Here is a 16,531-nt window from a genome sequence, read left to right as displayed (position 1 = left end):
TATCCTAAACATATGTCACCAATGTGTTTTTAGTATCAGGGTTTACATGTAGACTCATTAACCTGCTTGTCCGAATGAATTGTCTGATTTTCAAATGAAACGTAACATTATTACGAAGGTCTAAATATGAGCTACATGTAGTTGACAGTCCCGGATTGGTGAACAACCTATAAAGAGAAAAAGAGGGGTGTATTCTCCACGACGTAGGCCACATTTGGTTATTATAAAAGATATAAGAGGCATTTGATCTTCATTATAAACAACCTGCCTCTGACTAGCTCACGACATCCACATTATTTCTGTTCCCCACAGAAACACTGTTAATCCCCCTGCATTCTGTTTGAGCACACAGTTTGCTTTGTTAATGCTGGATTTCTCATTTGTATTACCACAAGGCGATAAAGTAATTCGTTTACTTTGAACTATTCACACATAACTTATAAAGCATTGGTGGTCTTGTGATTTTATTGCATGCGAATTTGAGTCAGTGTTTAAGTGTGTTTACCATCAAACTTGGATTGCTTTCTTTGATTCATTCATCACAGTAGCAGTCATATACACTGGCAGGATTAACAACAGTATATTACGGTGGCCTAGAGAGATCAATGCACTGCAATTTAAGACACATGCAGATAGACAAAACAGAAGCATTTCGAGAACACATGTAAAGCTTTTAGAAAAAACAAAGTAAGAAAACACAAATAAGACCGAAATTCACTGGAAAAAACATTGAACATATAGGTTTTTGCATGTTATACCACATTTCACAGAGGTCTAAGGACAGAAACAGCGTTATCGGTTGGGCTGAAACTGAAAATTGAGTTAACTGAGCCTTATGGAACAACATAAAAATATACCAACTAGACAGTGGTCTAATGTGTTTTTATAGGTACCGTTTTAATGCTGGTTTCAGCACAAAAAACAGCTGAGCTTCCAAGTTCATACTGTAGGCCGACAGGCCTATAGCTAATCCTGCTCGTGAAAAAAGAGCTATTGTAGGTCCCATTTAAATTGTAATGGTATTTTGACCAAGTTGCCTTCCCTGCAATCCAAGTTGAATGGTTAACAAACTTGCACACTGACTCAAATTTGAACTGTTTTGAAATTTCTCTTAAGCAAAAAAACAACAACACCAGACCACTTTTGCTTTTAAATTATGTTTGCATAACTTAAAGTAAACATATTGTTGTATGGCCCTGTAGTAATAAAAAGGGAAAATTCAGCATTTACAAAGCAAAGACTATGCTTAGACAGTGTGTTGTCCAGTGGGATTAACAGTCTGTGTAAACTGGTCTATGGCAGACTGTGTATAATCCAGATCCAGAAAAAAGAGCTATATAATATTCACACATTTTTTTATCGATTTTCTTTAGCAAATACGGTTGACTTCTCAAGTAAAATGGCTAATATATAGTTTAAGCTTTCATAGATCAAACACTGAATTGCATAATGGGGCACAAGTTAAACTTGTAGGTTTATATCAACTACTGAGCCTGATATTCTTTCTAAACAAAAATCCTGCTTGAAAGAAAACACTGTAAATTTGTAGAGGGAAGCCATATTTCAAATATGCTGACCGTAGCTTTAACAAACCATAACACTAATTTCAAAGATTTTAAAGTAGAATGTTAACACTGTGAGTAGTCTATATTCAGTAATTTGTCAAATTAATTTCCTTATATAATCACATCAACTAAACTCCTGACTAAATGTTATTTTTCATTGTTAAACCAAAAAAAGAAATAAGAAACAACATAGACAACTTCATGTTACAGGATATTTATTTAGAACAGAGACAAACTGACATTTTTCTTGGATCACTTAGTCTGAAAAGCCAAACTTAGATTTGATAGACAAATGTTTCATTTGGAATTCCTTTAATTTGAAGCAATTGTTTTCTGTTTAAATGGTGCTTTATGTCCCTTTTAATACTCCTCTTCCTCACCCGCGAAGGAGTAAACTCCAACCTAACAACCTTACATCCTCTCTGACCTTATATCACATTAAATTAAAATCCAAATTGTGATTTTCAGGAGGTTTATTCTGAACAGCCAAACGGGTAATTAACAGATGTGTCTTTTGGAATGTATTTAAGGACTAATTAAATATATTGTTTTCTGTTTAAGTGCCTTTTTGTCCCTTTTAATATTCCTCTCCCTCTTCCTCTCCCTCTCCCTCAATAGAGTCGACTCCAACTTCCTCATAATCCTTCTCCAGAGCTGCCATGTCCTCTCTGGCCTCAGAGAACTCTCCCTCCTCCATACCCTCACCCACATACCAGTGCACAAAGGCACGCTTAGCGTACATCAGATCAAACTTGTGGTCAAGCCGAGCCCAGGCCTCTGCAATAGCAGTGGTGTTGCTCAGCATGCACACGGCCCTCTGGACCTTGGCCAGGTCTCCACCAGGAACTACAGTGGGGGGCTGGTAGTTGATGCCAACCTTGAAACCAGTGGGGCACCAGTCCACAAACTGGATGGAGCGCTTGGTTTTGATGGTGGCAATGGCAGCGTTAACATCTTTGGGCACCACATCACCACGATACAAAAGGCAACAAGCCATGTATTTGCCGTGGCGAGGGTCGCATTTTACCATCTGATTGGCTGGTTCAAAGCAGGAGTTGGTGATTTCGGACACCGTTAACTGCTCATGGTAAGCTTTCTCAGCAGAGATGACGGGGGCATAGGTGGCCAGAGGGAAGTGGATACGGGGATATGGTACCAAGTTGGTCTGGAACTCTGTCAGATCAACATTGAGGGCGCCATCAAAACGAAGGGAAGCAGTGATGGAGGACACAATCTGACTGATCAACCTGTTCAGGTTGGTGTAAGAGGGACGCTCGATATCGAGGTTTCTACGGCAGATATCGTAGATGGCCTCGTTATCTACCATGAAGGCACAGTCAGAGTGCTCCAGGGTGGTGTGGGTGGTCAGGATGGCGTTGTACGGCTCTACCACAGCGGTGGACACCTGGGGAGCTGGGTAGATGGAGAACTCCAGCTTGGACTTCTTGCCATAGTCGACAGACAGACGCTCCATCAGCAGAGAGGTGAAACCAGAGCCGGTGCCACCTCCGAAGCTGTGGAAAACCAGGAAGCCCTGAAGGCCGGTGCACTGGTCCGACTGAAGGAAGAGAGGGAGAGACAGTGATTACATGAGATACAGTCATGTCATTTAATTAAATATTTGAAATCAAAATTTGAAATGGATCCCTCCTGACATCATATTACCCACCAGTTTGCGGACCCTGTCCAGCACTATGTCGATGATCTCTTTGCCGATGGTGTAGTGTCCACGGGCATAATTGTTGGCAGCATCCTCCTTACCAGTGATCAGCTGCTCAGGGTGGAACAGCTGGCGGTAAGTCCCACTGCGCACCTCATCTGAAGAGACAAAAATAGACATTGAATCTTTTATGTCTTATAACACACATAATTTATCAAATTAATGTTCAGTTCAGCCATAAGTGATGACACTTACCGATGACGGTGGGCTCCAGGTCGACAAAAACAGCTCTGGGGACGTGTTTTCCGGCTCCAGTCTCACTGAAGAAGGTGTTGTAGGAATCGTCTCCTCCTCCGACAGTTTTGTCACTGGGCATCTGTCCGTCTGGCTGGATCCCATGTTCCAGGCAGTAAAGCTCCCAGCAGGCATTGCCAATCTGGACACCAGCCTGACCAACGTGGATGGAGATACACTCACGCTGTGGAGCAGAAAAAATAAGGTATTTATTTAACAACTGCTGTTGAAATAGAAGAGCTAAACACGTATACATTTGTTTTGTCAAATAGATTTTAAAAGAACTCTAAAACTGCAGTGCATCATAAACTGTTTCAATTAGTTCTTCTCACCCTGCATGAAAGGCCTTTACAGTTCTCATATTCTGTGATAGCATGTCTGTATAGAGGTTCAGTCTATCGTTTATTTTACAGGAACACATCTATTTTTTCCTGCTCTCTGCTGCCACATAAGTTCGGGTCCATTGCATACATAATTACTGTAGGGAGAGGATTATCTGGGTCAGACATGTTGCAGTGTGCTGCCACATTCACATCCTCCACTGGGAATAGAAGGCTCACATATATTTTCATATTTCTTAACAGTGAAGAATGAACAGAGGTGTTTTACATTTTAAATTTATCTATATGTCATATTTAAGAAGGCGTGCGGTCTTGATGAGCCAGTGGGATGTATTGAACATCCTTAGAACAAGGTGTACTAAATTATAATCATATAAAATCGACAAAAGCGCCTTCAAATCAGGATTACAAACTAGTAAAAGATTGATTATGAAGCTAATTAAGCTAATTCAACAGAGGTATGTGGGGAGAGGATTAGGAGTCAGTTTGCAGTGCAGGAATACACTACATTTCGAATGCGATTCACCAATATTTTCAGTTGTCTATTAGCGGCCATATTGACAATAAAGCTATATACAGCCACGATTCACTATAATAAAGAGGAGAAAGGATGACGTCAATATCATATGAGCTACCTCCTTTCCTCCCGTTCTGTAAGACCCTGTAAACAACAACCTTGGAAATGAAACATGACATTTTTACTTAAAATGTTACTTACCATGATGGCTCGTCGATATTATGCAATGTAACGAGACAAGCCAGAGGAGTGTTTGTGTCTGAGGGGTGCGGTGTTTGATGCAGATCTGCAGATGCACCACACTCATGTACTCGATCTGCCTCTTGAGGAGAACTGGTGAACTGCGCCAGAAATAAAAAAAACTCCTCCTCCTTCTGCCGCAGTAACATCCATAACCAGAACAAATGGTACCCAAACCGAGATATGTGGACTTTGAAGACGTCTTATTGATTTGGTACAGGTGGCTATAGATTCTAATGGCCAAATTATAGGTTTAAATTTAACCTGAGATGTTCTGGAACCAGAAGGTAGCCTACCCTGTCAAAGTAGCTGGATGTGGATGCACAAAATATACAGTCCGTCTGAGAGTGATGTAAAAGACGTAATGTTTCCTGCTTCAGCCACGTGGAATAATCTGCAAAAAGACATCACAATGATAATTCGGATATTTCTGATATGTCTTTTCAGCATTGTAAACCCTGGTATCTGTCTGGGTTAAATAGCTACTGGAAAGGTTGGCTTGAATGCTCTTAAATCAATAATTGTGTTATAGTGTGTGTTATTAAAATATTATATACTCTCTGAACAAAGGTTTAAATTTGTTATTATAGGCTTTGAGACATTGATATTCTATTAAAAGAAGTTGTTATTTCCAATACAACCAGTCAAACTTTCTTTTCATCAAGTGCTTCAATATTGGAGGCCTATTTATACAGAAAACAATTAATAAGAACCAATTGCAACATGAACAAATGAGTGCATCACACATTCCAATCAAATATATTTTATTCTAAAATGAGTCATTCTGCGTAATATGTACTATTACTTTTGGTACTTTAAGTGTATTTTAATGCTAATACTTTTGTAATTTTACTAAAGTAAAATATCTAAATGTTCATCTTATTTTATAGCACAGTGTAAATAACTTTTACATTACATTACAATTGTTTAAATTGTATGACAACAAAATAAACAGAATGACTGAATAATTCATAGATTATGGTTAAACTAAAGTTAGCTCCACCTTTATCAGCTGATACATATAGAGTGATGAACACATGAATGCATCAATAATTATAATCCAATAATATAATCTATACTATTCTGAAATTGGCCATTCTGCATAATGAGGGATATTACTTTGAGTATATTTTAATGCTAATACTTTTGTACATTTACATCAGTAACATTTTTAATCAGTACTTGTATTTATACATTGTGGTATTGTTACTTCTCTTAAGTAAAATATCTAAATGTTAACATTCTTTGACAGTATCATGTAATTTACTTTTATTGTATTCAAATTGGAAACAAAATATGCGGGATGACTGTTTATTTATCGCTCATATTTTTTCCATCATCATGTTTTGTTTGCTATTCGTAGTTCTCTGTTATGTTGAGCTGCCTTTTTGTTTTTATAATGTTGAGACAGAATAAAGTTTTGGAAAAACAGCTGTCATGGCTGACCTATCGAAAACACCCATGAAGGGGGCGAGTGGTTTCGTTTAACCAATAGAAAATAACCTCTTGTGACTCTCGACCAATCGGATTCAGCTAGTGTTTACGTTCCCGGAAGAGAAGTATAAAGTGCCTCACCCAGGCAAACGCATGAGACAGCACTCCTTGAAACGCAGCTGTGAGAGTTTATCGTCCTCTTCTTTCTTATTTCAACCTCTTTAGACACAGCGTCGGGAAACATGGTGAGTGGAACAATGTGACGTTTTCTTATGATTTAACCAGTCTCACAGCCAATTCATTTTGTCAATTAATTTTCAATTTAAGCTATTTATCAGCATTAGCTAACGCTCATTACCGAACGTTCAGCTTTAGCTAACATTTCCTTTTAATGGAGTCTGGTTTGTGAGGACCGTGGAACGTAACAATGTTCTCGTCGCTTATATTTTTTTATAGACGATTCTCCACGTGGTCGACTTATTCTTTCTCTTTTTGTTTGTAAACAAACCGGACGTGCATGGGTCGCGCGCCACCTGTCGTCACGCCAGAGTCAGTCCAGCCAGCGGCTTCTTCTGTAGTTACTGTTGCGCGAAACCGAGAACAAAGAACCTCAAACGCGGCGCGAGTTAATCGCGTCGCCGGTCTCGCCGGGGACCATTTGTGTTCATTTGCGTGAATCGCGCTGGACGCCCCAGAGAGGGGGCGTGGCGTATCGCCCTGGAAGTTGTTCAACTGTCCGCCATCAACTATGGAAAAAAATAACCTATATTTCTGCTTAGTACGTGTTGTGGAATTCCCAGATATCACGGGAAACTAAACGCCGTCGTGTCTGGGTTCATCACATAGTCCTGATGAGCTCCGTGGATTGTATCTAGCTGTATTCACTGTGTCTAGCAAGCCATACGTCTGCTGGTTTACTACAGCTGTATGAACTCAAAATAAACACATTTTGCTGTGATTTAACTGCAATAAACGGACAAAAATGGATGCCGAAATAACCACGTAATGACGCCGCTTTGTAAAAAGTCTGAATTCATGTTTTGTTAGTTCTCTCCGCAAGACGACAAGCAAATCACTTTTAAAATACTTGTTTTCTCAATGGAGCTCGGATCGATAGGTGCTAAGCCAACACTGTAGCAGCTCCTTCAACACTCACAATAACGTCATATAGACGTAAATACGACAGCGTCTATTCATTGTTTGTACCATATGGTGTACACACACTTGTATACATAGTTTGGTCCGGTCTCTATTGATATGAGGTATCGGATACAGTATTTGTTTCCTGGTTCAACGACGTCAGTGATGACAGGAGAAACATCTCAACGCTGATAGGCTATCGCGCCGCAGCGTCACGCCATTTTTTTTCTCCGAAGTTGAAAAATTTAAACTCACCCGTTTGGAGTTTTGGCGATTCGTCAATCGCGCTGCGCCATCGCAAATTCGCGTCACCGCATATACTTTTTATGTAATCTACGCGCGCCGCGTTTGGTGTGAACGTAGCCGGTGCTAAATGTATGCAAACCACAACAGATACATATTGCCGTAGATATTTGGCCGATGAATCGGTGCAACCCTGTTTTATATTATACATATTGTCAAGATGATGATTTGTCATAAGCTATTTGTCTTAATTAACGGATTTAATTAATGTTTCATTACTAGGTCATGATGTTTTGGTGTTTGGTTTCTTACAAAAGGTCGTTTTTTCTTTCTTTTTAGCTTTGTTCAACATGTGTTGATCTGAAGTATCTAGACATGGTTATAGATGTGGAAATATTTAATGGTAAATGTTACATATTCTTGTCCTCCAGCGTGAGTGTATCTCAGTGCACGTCGGTCAAGCCGGTGTCCAAATTGGCAATGCCTGCTGGGAGCTTTACTGCCTGGAACATGGGATCCAGCCGGACGGACAGATGCCCAGTGTCAAGTCCACGGGAGGAGGAGACAATTCCTTCAACACCTTCTTCAGTGAGACTGGAGCCGGAAAGCACGTCCCCAGAGCGGTTTTTGTCGACCTGGAGCCCACCGTCATCGGTAAACACTCATTAATATAGATGCCATATCTCACTATATATATTATTTCATGAAGTCAAACACTCAAGTGATTTCTGATTCAAACTGTCTCTTCAGATGAGGTGCGCAGTGGGATTTACCGCCAGCTGTTCCACCCTGAGCAGCTGATCACTGGCAAAGAGGATGCTGCCAACAACTACGCCCGTGGACACTACACCATCGGCAAAGAGGTCATTGAACAGGTGCTGGACAGGATTCGCAAACTGGTGGGTAAATTCAAAGCCTTTTGAATTCAGCTGAAAGCCTGAAACAATGTATAATTCTAAAGAAGTGATCAGGATGCCTCCTGGACGCCTCCCACTGGAGGTTTTCCAGGCACGTCCAACTGGGAGGAGACCTCGGGGAAGACCCAGAACACGCTGGAGGGATTATATCTCCCAACTGGCCTGGGAACGCCTCGGGATCCCCCAGTATGAGCTGGAAAATGTTGCGGGGGAGAGGGAAGTCTGGGTCAGCCTGCTGCGACCCGACCCCAGATAAGCGGAGGAAAATGGATGGATGATCAGGAAAGGATAGCATTGCATTATTGACGACAATTAATACCCATAACTAAGATTCTAATGGTGAATTTAAGGGGTCATTTCATCCAGGTTACAACACATTAGCTGACTTGCCTCTACTAGTATCTAGGCATGCAGGATATTTTGCTGTAATTTGTCCAGGTTTTTAGATCTCTCAGATGTCTGTCTCCAGACCAATATTGTTTGTGTGAATGTAATTTAATTACTGGTGCTTACAGCATAAAAATAGGGGCCCAATTTCAAGACAGAAATGGCCCTGTTACTCTGGAATATAAAACATGGTGCAGATTTTTTTCTTCTTCTAGAAATCACCTTGCTATTGTAAAAATACTGTGTTCATTTTGCACTAAGTTCCCTAATAAAATTTGTATTTATTTCTCAAAGGCATATACAAAAATAAGCTTTACCATCTGAATTTTCATAGAACTATTTATTTATTTATATGTTTAATTACCTGCTATGCTATACCATTATCGAGATATGAAATTATCTATATTGGTATAGAAGATTTTGGCCGTATCGCCAGCCCTAATCTCTGGTTCTCCCTCTCTTTCTTCAGTCTGACCAGTGCACCGGCCTTCAGGGTTTCCTGGTTTTCCACAGCTTCGGAGGTGGCACCGGCTCTGGTTTCACCTCTCTGCTGATGGAGCGTCTGTCTGTCGACTACGGCAAGAAGTCCAAGCTGGAGTTCTCAGTCTACCCAGCTCCCCAGGTGTCCACCGCTGTGGTAGAGCCGTACAACGCCATCCTGACCACCCACACCACCCTGGATCATTCTGACTGTGCCTTCATGGTAGATAACGAGGCCATCTACGATATCTGCCAAAGAAACCTCGATATCGAGCGTCCCTCTTACACCAACCTGAACAGGTTGATCAGTCAGATTGTGTCCTCCATCACTGCTTCCCTTCGTTTCGATGGCGCCCTCAACGTTGATCTGACAGAGTTCCAGACCAACTTGGTGCCATATCCCCGTATCCACTTCCCTCTGGCCACCTATGCCCCAGTCATCTCTGCTGAGAAGGCTTACCATGAGCAGTTAACGGTGTCCGAAATCACCAACGCCTGCTTTGAACCAGCCAATCAATTTGTGAAATGCGACCCTCGCCACGGTAAATACATGGCTTGTTGCCTTTTGTATCGTGGTGATGTGGTGCCCAAAGATGTGAATGCTGCCATTGCCACCATCAAAACCAAGCGCTCCATCCAGTTTGTGGACTGGTGCCCCACTGGTTTCAAGGTTGGCATCAACTACCAGCCCCCCACTGCAGTTCCTGGTGGAGACCTGGCCAAGGTCCAGAGGGCCGTGTGCATGCTGAGCAACACCACTGCTATTGCAGAGGCTTGGGCTCGGCTTGACCACAAGTTTGACCTGATGTACGCTAAGCGTGCCTTTGTTCACTGGTATGTGGGTGAGGGTATGGAGGAGGGAGAGTTCTCTGAGGCCAGAGAGGACATGGCAGCTCTGGAGAAGGATTACGAGGAGGTTGGAGCCGACAGTGTGAGGGATGAGGATGATGTAGAGGAGTATTAAACCAAAGTGTTTTCAATAACTTCAAAAATAAAGTTCATTTATTGACCACCTTTGTTGTCTTTTAATACACTCATTCCAAAGGGCAGAAGTACTGTCGGACAGTTTTTAATGGAGCAGTGCAGATTGTTTTTCCGTGTCTGTAGTTGTCACTATTGCTAAATGCATGATGCCATATTGGGCAGTATCAAACTGGTTTGTACAGTTTTAGGGGAACAGTTTCTCTGCTCCAGACATGTGACTAAAGTTATTTAGTGAAAGTCTCAAGCCAGTCCCAAGATTCTGCTGTAGCCGGTCTTTATACAGAGAAAAGACTAATGGCCAAATTATCTAACCTGTTCTTCTCAATCAAAAACAATTTGCATCAAATTAACCTGCACATTTATTTCTTGACTTTTCTTATTTCATTTATTTATTGACCTATTATGATGCTGGCTTTAGTCCTCCATACTTAAGTACAGTACTTCAGTATATGTACTTAGTTACTCTTCACCCCTGCAGAGTAGTTTTTCCACCACTGTTGGATAAAATGGACAAAAATAACTTTTAATCAACACACAAGAAACCGAGACCCTGAAATGCCTATATTTAGTAGACTGTCAAGATACTGATGCATAAATAGCAGCAAAACCAAAAAGAGCAATGTTTTCACTTCTGGTCCAAAATGTACACGCCTGATTACCTAATTTTCCCAATAGAGTATGATTGCTGCGTGTATTACACAGAAGGCAACCTCCGGTCTTGCCCCGTGAAGCTGATGCGGAAGTGTCTTAATACTTAAATTCTCCCTACTGATCAGCAGGGGGCGACTCTTCTGGAAGCAAACATAATTCTGTATGGAAGTCTGAGAAAATGACCCTACTTCTCACTTGATTTATTACCTCAGTAAACATTTAAAACATGAGTTTGTCGTCTCAATCGCTAGTTTCAAGTCTTCTTCAATGCAACATGTTCATTTAGCGAATTATGGTCACATTTGGAGTAAAATAGACTATAAAGCGGAGTATGTTTTAGGGCGGGCTTACTGTGACTGATGGGTCGCTGCTGCTGCTACCAGAGCCGTATCCAAAGTCACACGTCACTAACACGTATTCTAAATATGGTAATTTATCTTTAGTAAAGGTCATTAGGTACCCTTTAAGAGTATTGAGACCCTAAACCAAGGTGATTGCTTGATCCTCATCCGTAAATAGTTGAGTCTCAAGGTTTGTGAGATATGTTAATGCAGAACGTGAGACTGGACGGTGAATTAGTAGGAAATTAGTAGTAACTTCCGTTCGTCGGATGCAAAAAAGCCAAGATGGCGACGTCCATATTTCAAGATGGCGACGGCGATATCACCGAACTCGAGGCTTCATAACAGCAGTCCATAAACGAATGAGTGACGTCACGATGACTACGTCCACTTCTTATATATGGTCTATGGTGACGAACACCGACTGCTTTGATTGGCTCGTGGGGTACGGGAACGCCCACTTTTTTTCCTTTTATTTCACAATAAACAGCTTCTTCTTCTTGAGTTGAATTTGAGGCAGACTAGAACAGTTCTTTCGTAGATCTCCATTGTGTGACTTATGTCCTTACATAGAGTGCAGTACGATGGAGAGAGTTGATTAAAGATGCTGTTCTTCCACAATTCCCCACAGTGAGAATTGACTACCACGAATAATCTGTTAGTTGTGGTACCTACGCAGGAGAGCAGATGGAAGCGCCAAAGAAATATCCGGAGGGGGAGGTAGAACGCAGGGTGCGCTAGCTAGCTAATGCTAACACCTGTCTCATTTGTGGTCTTATAAATAGTTCATCAGTACATCCATGAAACGTACATTCTCCATCGGGAAGACACACAAAATGAAAGCGGACAACAAACCAGGATGAGCTGTATTCACATGGTATGACTTATCAATGGGTATCTAATGTAGGCTATGTGAGGACCAATACATTTTTAGCATCAATAGCTGTTGATTCATTGCTGGAAGCTTGTTAAGCTAGCACGCTAGCCGGCTTTGTTTAAATCGAGTTGGTACAAATTACCCATCTGAATGTAACACTAAGCATTTATTTAGCTTAGTTTGCCCCACTTGTTTAATCAAAGTCACACATACTGGAAAAAATGATAAAAGAAATAGACCAAAAGTGACTTAAATCATGCGTAAAACGGATCTAATGCCACCAATTTGATTGACAGGAAGGAGACAATGAAGTTACTGGGCAAGAAAGCCAGTAGGCGTTCCTGTTCTACGTTAAACCAATCATCTACTCGGGCATTGCAGCTCCTGCGGCTGCAGTCCATTGTGCAATTTTACTGCGTAGCCTGTGCCGCATATGAATGTTCAATTTAACCAATAGGAGACGGGACCATGTCACTCCCGACCAATCGGATTCATCAGCATGTTTCCGCCGGGTAAGAGAGTATAAATAGCCCCACCTAGAATAAAAAAACGTCAGTTGCTTCTCACACTGGACACATAACGCCCTTGCTGTGAGAGCTAACGTTGCCTTTGTCCTCTTCTAAATCAAATTTTATACCGAATCACGAAAACATGGTGAGTATGAAAGTATTGTGTATCGTGTATTATCGTGTATTTATTTGTACCGAATTCAACGCTCTGGAAGTATCATTCATCACGTGCCAACCTACCTTAACCACCGTTATCAATTTTAAAGAAGTAACTGAAATGTTATGTGTAGAGCGGTCATTTTAACGGTGATGTTGGTACATTTGGTGTAACTCGAGAGGGCACAGCCCATATTCAAATTCCGCCAATTTCCGGTTTTCATGTCTGCACGTTGACCCAGTTAGTGCAGGTCATCGTGTGTTCAGCCTGAAACATTCCTCATTTTAACCGCCAGTTTGAAGAGGCCTTTTATTAAACTGCGACCACAGGCTTTTTAAACAAAATCTATTCACTCAGTCTTTCATATTTTACCTTAGATGTCCTAACTACTTTTGTATGAATATCTGTACCTACAGCTGTGTTTGACAAGGTTCACCACAGACTGATCATGGTGAAAATGTTCTTTCTTTGAGTACTCATGTCGGAAAAAGTCTTTCTGTTCAGAGGGCCAGTGTCTGTGTGTCAGGTTACTGTAGTCATGAGAGCCTGGTATCTGGTTCTTTACAGAAGAGCTGTTTTACCCTCTTCATGTCAGAGCAGTCCTTGACATGTGATGAGTAGCCTTAAGTATCTAATTAGTTAAAATTAGCACAAGAACCAGCCAGGCATGCCCTTTAAAAAAAATGATTGTAGTTACTTTACAATCTTTTTTTCCCCCTCTTTCCACAGCGTGAGTGTATCTCCATCCACGTCGGTCAGGCTGGTGTCCAAATTGGAAATGCCTGCTGGGAGCTTTACTGTCTGGAGCATGGCATCCAGCCGGACGGACAGATGCCCAGTGGAAAGACCATCGGAGGAGGAGACGATTCTTTCAACACCTTCTTCAGTGAGACTGGAGCCGGAAAACACGTCCCCAGAGCTGTTTTTGTGGATCTGGAGCCCACCGTCATCGGTAAGTGTCATCACTTCTGGCTGAACATTCATTTTGGAAAATGTAAATAGTAGCTGTAACTGATTTATTATTTTTGTCTCTTCAGATGAGGTGCGCAGTGGGATTTACCGCCAGCTGTTCCACCCTGAGCAGCTGATCACTGGTAAGGAGGATGCTGCTAACAATTACGCCCGTGGACACTACACCATCGGCAAAGAGATCATCGACATAGTGCTGGACAGGATCCGCAAACTGGTGGGTAACATGATATCAGGGGATCCTTTCTTGAATTAAAATGAAATGAAATGAAATGACATGACTGTATCTCATATATAATCTCTGGTTCTCCCTCTCTTCCTTCAGTCTGACCAGTGCACCGGCCTTCAGGGCTTCCTGGTTTTCCACAGCTTCGGAGGTGGCACCGGCTCTGGTTTCACCTCTCTGCTGATGGAGCGTCTGTCTGTTGACTACGGCAAGAAGTCCAAGCTGGAGTTCTCCATCTACCCAGCTCCCCAGGTGTCCACCGCTGTGGTAGAGCCGTACAACGCCATCCTGACCACCCACACCACCCTGGAGCACTCTGACTGTGCCTTCATGGTAGATAACGAGGCCATCTACGATATCTGCCGTAGAAACCTCGATATCGAGCGTCCCTCTTACACCAACCTGAACAGGTTGATCAGTCAGATTGTGTCCTCCATCACTGCTTCCCTTCGTTTTGATGGTGCCCTCAATGTTGATCTGACAGAGTTCCAGACCAACTTGGTGCCATATCCCCGTATCCACTTCCCTCTGGCCACCTATGCCCCCGTCATCTCTGCTGAGAAAGCTTACCATGAGCAGTTAACGGTGTCCGAAATCACCAACTCCTGCTTTGAGCCAGCTAATCAATTGGTAAAATGTGACCCTCGCCACGGTAAATACATGGCTTGTTGCCTTTTGTATCGTGGTGATGTGGTTCCCAAAGATGTGAATGCTGCTATTGCCACCATCAAAACAAAGCGCTCCATCCAGTTTGTGGACTGGTGCCCCACTGGTTTCAAGGTTGGCATCAACTACCAGCCCCCCACTGTAGTTCCTGGTGGAGACCTGGCCAAGGTCCAGAGGGCCGTGTGCATGCTGAGCAACACCACTGCTATTGCAGAGGCCTGGGCTCGGCTTGACCACAAGTTTGATTTGATGTATGCTAAGCGTGCTTTTGTGCACTGGTATGTGGGTGAGGGTATGGAGGAGGGAGAGTTCTCTGAGGCCAGAGAGGACATGGCAGCTCTGGAGAAGGATTACGAGGAGGTTGGAGCCGACAGTGTTGGAGACGATGAGGAAGAAGGAGAAGAGTATTAAACAGACATGCATTCCTCTAATTGATCTGTGGCAAATAAAGTTTGTTCATTGACTGTTTGTTCATTGACTGAACTAATTGTTTTCTCTCTTTTTAATACACTCTTAAGTTACATTTAACTTGTATCTAAGCTGGGTTACACACACATTTGATATTGACTTTCATTTAAAATAGTTTTGACTACAGAGATCTTGCACATGTTCGTCACTTGGGGGCAGTGGTGTTCAACAGAACTGGCAAACTACTCTAACACTTCAAATTGTTGCAGGTAGTTTACCTACTAAATTAATTTTACAGCATCCAGTGTTTTCAGTATACTATTTGCAGGGCTCTCATTTACTCATTGAAAGTGTGATTTGTGCTTTAAATGAGAAGAACCTCGGTCCGTTTTTAAAAAAAATACTGTGGTATTCACTGTGGCCCAAGGGAGGGATAGGGTGTTGTCTCATGCAAGGAGACAGGTGGTGGTTCTCTTTTTACCAGACTGGACAATGAATGACACTATATCATGGAATAAATCTGGATGTTTTGTAAAGTTAAAATTTAGAGAGGCAATAAAATATATATATATTTTTTTAAATTTGGCTTAAGTTTTATTTTGACCAGGTTTGGCTACAAATGCATTAAATCAAATTAGGCAATGTTAGAATTAAATGCTCTAAAACACAAAACAAAATGGCTTCTACAATACACTGACTTATGTGAATACATTTTTATTGCACTTTCAATTGTCATCTTACAATTGGCTTTTTTTTTTTTTAGATCAAGGATAAACTATTGGGTAAAAGTGTATTCCGAATACAAGATTTATCAAAATTAACTCATTGTACATTTTCCTTTTTTTGCATGAAAACAATGCACAACCAGTGGTCTGAGTTCATCTGCAAACACAAAGGCAAAAAGAATTTCAGCTTAAAAACCTCTTTTTAAAAAGCCACATATTACACTGCTGAAAGAACAAGGGAGAAACGTAAAACAGCACCTCTGGAGAGTGCTCTTCTCAATGTAAGACATGGCGTTAAGAACCATTTTTTCTCCATCTCACAATCACAGGTTTATCTGACTCCTTTTGGGAAATAAATACATTTAGGGTTGCATATTTGCCTCTGACAATATTTTGCTGAAAAGATGTGCACTTCAAAACTATACAAAAACACTGACGCATACACACAAAGTGCCCTCATGCGTACAAAAGTTGAAGTCTTATTTGGCTCTGAAGCATAACGGGCCCTAAATATAATGCAGCGTGGAACAGAGTGGACACTTTTCTCCACTGAAACATACATTTAACCATGAAAAGCTCACAGGCGAAAACATCCTAACCCACCTCCTGCTGCTACTCTTGTATTTATATCAATCTGGAGATGGAGAAACCTTACTACAACATAGTGATTGATTTAAACAAGATAAATCCCAGCCTTCAATTTTCTGCTTGCTCACTCTGTTGCAAAACATACACAACTCTCATTTAAAACCACCTGGGTGCTAAACCGCATTGCATGAGAAACACCACAGGAAGATACA

General features: G+C 41.6%; 3 protein-coding genes across 4 annotated transcripts; 2 read left to right on the top strand and 1 right to left on the bottom strand.

Annotated features, from left to right (window-relative positions):
- Window positions 1-1,794: 1,794 nt before the first annotated feature.
- LOC142956791 (tubulin alpha chain) lies at window positions 1,795-4,598 on the bottom strand. The gene is made up of 4 exons (XM_076098539.1): window positions 4,579-4,598; window positions 3,481-3,703; window positions 3,235-3,383; window positions 1,795-3,123 (listed from the first exon to the last, which is right to left on the bottom strand). The coding sequence occupies exons 1-4, from the start codon at window positions 4,579-4,581 to the stop codon at window positions 2,143-2,145; spliced, it is 1,356 nt and encodes a 451-aa protein (XP_075954654.1). The 5' UTR covers window positions 4,582-4,598; the 3' UTR covers window positions 1,795-2,142.
- A 1,557-nt stretch (window positions 4,599-6,155) lies between these two features.
- Window positions 6,156-10,228, top strand: LOC142956777 (tubulin alpha-1C chain-like). Of its 2 annotated transcripts, XM_076098527.1 has the most exons (4): window positions 6,156-6,296; window positions 7,866-8,088; window positions 8,185-8,333; window positions 9,208-10,228. In XM_076098527.1, exons 1-4 carry the CDS (start codon window positions 6,294-6,296, stop codon window positions 10,180-10,182), a joined length of 1,350 nt encoding a protein of 449 aa, XP_075954642.1. In that variant the 5' UTR covers window positions 6,156-6,293; the 3' UTR covers window positions 10,183-10,228. The 2 variants fall into 2 exon arrangements, with proteins under 2 accessions (XP_075954642.1, XP_075954637.1); XM_076098522.1 differs by lacking the exon at window positions 6,156-6,296 and having other exon boundaries at window positions 7,827-8,088.
- A 2,380-nt stretch (window positions 10,229-12,608) lies between these two features.
- LOC142956802 (tubulin alpha chain-like) lies at window positions 12,609-15,062 on the top strand. Its single transcript, XM_076098550.1, has 4 exons — window positions 12,609-12,725; window positions 13,467-13,689; window positions 13,775-13,923; window positions 14,032-15,062. The coding sequence occupies exons 1-4, from the start codon at window positions 12,723-12,725 to the stop codon at window positions 15,007-15,009; spliced, it is 1,353 nt and encodes a 450-aa protein (XP_075954665.1). The 5' UTR covers window positions 12,609-12,722; the 3' UTR covers window positions 15,010-15,062.
- Window positions 15,063-16,531: the final 1,469 nt, after the last annotated feature.

Source organism: Anarhichas minor, unplaced genomic scaffold (genome assembly GCF_050575085.1).
Source record: "Anarhichas minor isolate MPS153535 unplaced genomic scaffold, ASM5057508v1 ptg000003l, whole genome shotgun sequence".
NCBI lineage: Eukaryota > Metazoa > Chordata > Actinopteri > Perciformes > Anarhichadidae > Anarhichas > Anarhichas minor.
Note: the sequence above shows the minus strand (reverse complement) of the source record. Positions and strands in the feature narration are given on the sequence as shown.

Bases quoted from the DNA above. Each gene is read 5' to 3' on its own strand.
- LOC142956777 (XM_076098522.1), top strand. From the start codon at position 7,842: ATGTTACATATTCTTGTCCTCCAGCGTGAGTGTATCTCAGTGCACGTC. The intron at 8,089-8,184 runs GTAAACACTCAT...CTGTCTCTTCAG, and splicing joins CCTGGAGCCCACCGTCATCG to ATGAGGTGCGCAGTGGGATT. The intron at 8,334-9,207 runs GTGGGTAAATTC...CTCTTTCTTCAG, and splicing joins TGGACAGGATTCGCAAACTG to TCTGACCAGTGCACCGGCCT.
- LOC142956791 (XM_076098539.1), bottom strand. The intron at 3,384-3,480 runs GTAAGTGTCATC...TTGTCTCTTCAG, and splicing joins CCTGGAGCCCACCGTCATCG to ATGAGGTGCGCAGTGGGACT. The intron at 3,124-3,234 runs GTGGGTAATATG...CTCTTCCTTCAG, and splicing joins TGGACAGGGTCCGCAAACTG to TCGGACCAGTGCACCGGCCT.
- LOC142956802 (XM_076098550.1), top strand. The intron at 13,690-13,774 runs GTAAGTGTCATC...TTGTCTCTTCAG, and splicing joins TCTGGAGCCCACCGTCATCG to ATGAGGTGCGCAGTGGGATT. The intron at 13,924-14,031 runs GTGGGTAACATG...CTCTTCCTTCAG, and splicing joins TGGACAGGATCCGCAAACTG to TCTGACCAGTGCACCGGCCT.